Raw genomic sequence first — 4,808 nt, forward strand, 5'->3', positions numbered from 1 at the left:
TCGGCTATCCTAACCTGCCAATAGCCCGACCTTAGGTATAACTTAGTAAAATAACTAGCCTTCGAAAGCCTGTCCAGCAGATCTTGAATCAAAGGGTTCAGATACTTGTTTTTGACAGTCACCTTGTTCAGCGCTCTATAATCAACACACATCCGCAGCGTACTGTCCTATTTTTTCTGGAACAAAACAGGAGCATCGTATGGAGCCTTCTATGGTTGAATCAACCCAACATATAGCAACTCAGACAATTGCTTCCTTAGTTCAATCAGTTCCATAGGCGACATGCAGTAAGGAGGCCGCGCAGGCAGTAGTGATCCAGGAATAAGTTCAATCCTGTGATCAATCTCCCTCCTCAGTGGTAAATCCCTTGGCAATTCTGGAGGCATCACAGGTTTGAATTTCTTCAGGAAATCTGCAACACAATCCGGGACCTCAATATGCACATCTGGTTTGACTTCAACGAGTGCAGCGAGGTAAGTCTTCTCATCCTTCTGCAAGCCTTTCTCAAATGCAATGGCAGAAATCAAAGCAGCAATCACATCATTCTTTCTTTCATCCCCGTAAGGCCGAATACCTTTCACAAAGCCGGGGTTTGTCTCCCCATGAACATACGCCCATCCAAATAAGGAATTGGAGCGACTTTGTTCTTCTTCAGGAAATCAATTCCCAGCAGCACATTGAAGTCATCCAATGGCACAACAGTCATGTTGAACTTTCAAGACCAATGGCCCAATATTATCGGGACATCTAGCGCCACCCCATAACAAGGTTGTGCTTTTGAGTTTACAGCATTCATCTTCATCGGACACTTTGTCACTTGCAGTTCATACTCTTGAACAATTCTGGAGGCAACAAAGGTGTGCATGGCTACGGTATCAACCACCGTCATGACACTCGTGTTTTTGATTTTTAGATCCACATACATCAATGTGGAATAAGCATCAGCCAAATCATCCTCCATAGCATTCAGGTATGAAACTTCTTCCTTGGCAGCATTTTATTCATCTTGTGCCACAGTTACACAAGCCAAAGTGTTCAACAGCCACACGGATTCACGTAGGCAGCAACTTCCTGTCCCTTTCCTTGTTTCTCCTCTACAGCAAGAAGAGAATTTATCTTCCCTTGATTAGGACAGTTTCGTGAATGATGTCCAGGTATTTGACATGTCCAACAAACCTTTTCACCACCCGTTGGCCTATTTGTTTTTTACAAAGAGGCATCCATCTTGCCTTTGCCTTTGTCATTTCCATCTTGCTTCCGATTGTCCTTCCTCCAGTCCTTACTCTTCTCCTTTTTCTTTGACTTAGAAGAAGAGGCAGGATTAGAAGTTAGACCCGTTGAGTGAAAATCCACCAATGCGTCCGCTGCCATAATTGCACTAGGCAGATCATTAACTTTCTGCCTACGAATTGCGTTTTGTGTCCAGACTTGCATTCCGGAAATGAAATTGTGCAGTTTATCCTCATCCGACATGTTTTGGATGTCTAGCAACAAAGATGAAAAATCTTTCACATAGTCCCGAATGGAACTAGTCTGTCTCAACTACTTCAAGCAATCCCTAGCAACCCAAGACGAGTTGCAAGGCAAGAACTTATCCCTCAGCGCGTCACGAAGTTTCTCCCAAGTATCAACCTTGGGTCTGCCAGCACTTTCATTGTCTATATTTTTTGTACGCCACCACAGCATTGCATCTCCTCTGAAATAACGCACCGCCATGGTTAGTTTGTCCTTCTCCGGGACATGAGCAGTAGAGAAGTAATGCTCCAAGTCCCACAAGAAGTTTTCCAATACCATGGCGCCTCTCACGCTATCAACTGCCTTTGGTTCTGGAATCTTAATTTTGGAATGTTTTTCACCTCCTTGGGGCACATTTGCAATAGCCCATCGGAGGATCTGAATTTTCATTTTAAGATGCTCATTCTCCTTCTGTAATTTTTCCAACTGCTCTACAGTAGTTTCCTGGTAAACCTGCAATTCCACCAGTTGGGTATCAACACTCTCACGAACATGTTGAAGTTTTGTGTTGACGCCATAGGTCTGCGTCAGAATATCCACCAGATCTATTGCGTCATCAGTAATTCCCACCAGCGCCTCCAACTTCTGAAGCCTTTCACCAAGTTCTACATTTCAAGCCGTAATAATTCCAAGATCTTGCCGACATTTCTCTGATACCAGTTATTACGGGGTCGATTTTTTTCATATTGACACTGGACGACAGTCACACAACAATGACTCGACCCTCTTTCTTTTTCCCTCGCTTTTTGGCCTAACACTTAGATTATTATAGCATAAAAAAATCAGAAAAGGCACACAGCTTACAGGAATTTCTTCCCAACTTTGTATTAACTCATGCTACAAAGAAACACATAAACAAAGCCTTACAAAAAGGAGTGAAAGGCAGCCAACACTCTCGCTTGACAATTTGCATAGCCTATGAATATATAGGCCACGTTTTTAGCTCCAGCCTTATCTAAAACCTAGTAGTTGACATCCCCAACTATAAGATATTTTAAATTTCGAATTTCAAACAAGACAACTTCCCAAAGCCCCACATAGCCACAATGCTGAAAAATAGGAAACTGCTCCAACTGGCCAACTGCCCTACATGTGTGTGGCACATGGGCGCAGCCTTCGAATTTTTGCGCCAAAGGCCATCTCTATCATGTCTTCGCGCCAAGCTCTCGTGCTGCATTCCTTTGGGTGCATGTCTGCCATTGCCGCTTGCCCAGCTCGCCCATGACACTGCCTTGCTTGCACCCATCTACCTTGCCACGCCCTACCTTAGCTTGCCTTAGTTTTTCCAGCCGTTGCTGCGCTTCTACTGCCCGTTGTCTTTGCCTTGCCATGGCCATACCAATGCCATGGTCTTGTCATGCCTTGGAACCTTAGCCATATGCCGTCGTACCACAGTCCATTCCCATCAACACCTGCCCATGTTGGACAGCCTTGTCAACATGATGCCATAGTCATCATAAGGCCGTGCCGAGGTCCATCATATAAATCCCTCATCACACCCATACCATGTTCGATCAATCAAGCCGGGGGGCTAACAAACCATAATGCAAAAGTCTCAAATGCTAAAAATCTCTTGTAATATAACATGTAATTTTATATGGAACGCGTTGTCGGTGATTTTCATAACCACTACTATGACATTCAGTCCTAAGCAAATTTTGATAGACATCCTGAAACAAGCTTGACGTCTAAAATTGAATTGAATTGAAATAAGGGTAAAATCAACGTGGTCCTAAAAACCCTTTTTTCCCAATCTAAAATTTTCTCTCTCCGTACAATAACGGACAAATCTTAACGTCTCTAGGAGACTCTAAGCAGTTGGCGCTTACGCGCCGCTTCCATGTCCACATCGAATGGCCTGATACCGGCACGTCCTAGCAATAATTCAAAACCTCTAGCTGGAGCGACTACCTCCATGCAAGGAATTACTCCCAAATCAACATGTGCGACTACAGTTTCTCCACCGGTGATACAGAACCCCAACTCTAATGTCAATAGTGGATACCAAGTGAAGGCTAGAATAACAAATCATAATGGCATGCCATCAGTGATTTTCCAATCCAAAGATTACTATGGAGTGATGGCTCAACATTGCTGACTTACAGTAGTCGGAAAATTTCTGAAGACCAGACCCGAAATTGAAATCATTCAAAGCTCCTTTGCCGAGAAAATCTCAATAAAAGGTAATATCGATATTGGTGCTTATGATTTTAGAATAGTTTTTATGGACTTTAGTAATGAAAAGGATTGCAAGAATGTCTTTTTCAAGCGGGTAATTGAAATAGATGGACAACAAATGTTGCTTGAACAATGGACACAAGATTTCAAACCGGATGAAGATTCCCCCTTTGCCTCGGTTTGGGTATTATTACCAGGTTTTCCATTTTATTGTCATTACTTGGAGTATATTAAGCAGAATCTAAGTCCAGTTGGAGTTCCACAGACTTCAGACATAGCTACTGGATCAAAAACAAGATCTGGGATGGAAAAATTTAGTGTATTATTGATCTCACAAAATCATTATTGGACAGTGTATTTGTGGGTCAAGAAGATGAGGAATTGCCCTTAAAAAGTTATACTCAAAAGTTAGAATATGAACAAGTGCCCAAATACTGCAAACATTGCAAGCGAATTGGACATTCTTTGGTTCCATGTAGGTGGGCTGAAAAAAGAAAAAAGAGCAACACGACACTGAAGGGAAGAAATAGGAAGACGGCAATAAGGATCAACAAATACAAGAGAGTACTACAAAAGATGAAATAGTATTAAACAATTTGAAGGACCATCAAGCTAAACCCTCAAAGAACAAGGAAGAAAACAAGAAGGGCGACAATCACGATAAAGAAGACAAGAGTAACATTGAAAATTTAAATGCAAAGAAATCGAAAGATGTGAATAACTTTGATGAAGAGAAAAAAGTTGTCACTATTGCCAAAAAGAAGAAGGAAAATCAACAAAGGAAGGAGGCTATGAAGATAAAGATCCCGAGGAAAACTAAGTTTAAACCTACCATCATTACTACGGAAAGAGGGATCGGGATTGATATGGAAATCTCATAAAATGAGCCAGAAAATTCCATTTTCAACTTAGATTTAACTGAACAAAAACAACATGAAGAAGTGGCAGTCAACAATATACCAGTTGAGCAAGAAGGCAATAAGAGTAAAAACCAAAAAAGTGACCCACCTCTGTTAAACATGGAGAAGTTTGACAAATTGTCTTCTAATATTAAAGAAACACCTGAACATTTTGAAGATGCCATAGAGATAGAATCTCGGGTGGCAACATATGAG

The 4,808-nt window shown here is 41.8% G+C and overlaps 1 protein-coding gene across 1 annotated transcript; it reads right to left on the reverse strand.

The window, feature by feature from the left end:
• Positions 1 to 209: 209 nt before the first annotated feature.
• LOC138899064 (uncharacterized) lies at positions 210 to 961 on the reverse strand. The gene is made up of 3 exons (XM_070185179.1): positions 788 to 961; positions 613 to 712; positions 210 to 499 (listed from the first exon to the last, which is right to left on the reverse strand). The coding sequence occupies exons 1-3, from the start codon at positions 959 to 961 to the stop codon at positions 210 to 212; spliced, it is 564 nt and encodes a 187-aa protein (XP_070041280.1).
• Between the last annotated feature and the right edge of the window lie 3,847 nt (positions 962 to 4,808).

This window comes from Nicotiana tomentosiformis, chromosome 9 (assembly GCF_000390325.3).
Source record: "Nicotiana tomentosiformis chromosome 9, ASM39032v3, whole genome shotgun sequence".
In the NCBI taxonomy this organism is placed as follows: Eukaryota; Viridiplantae; Streptophyta; class Magnoliopsida; order Solanales; family Solanaceae; genus Nicotiana; species Nicotiana tomentosiformis.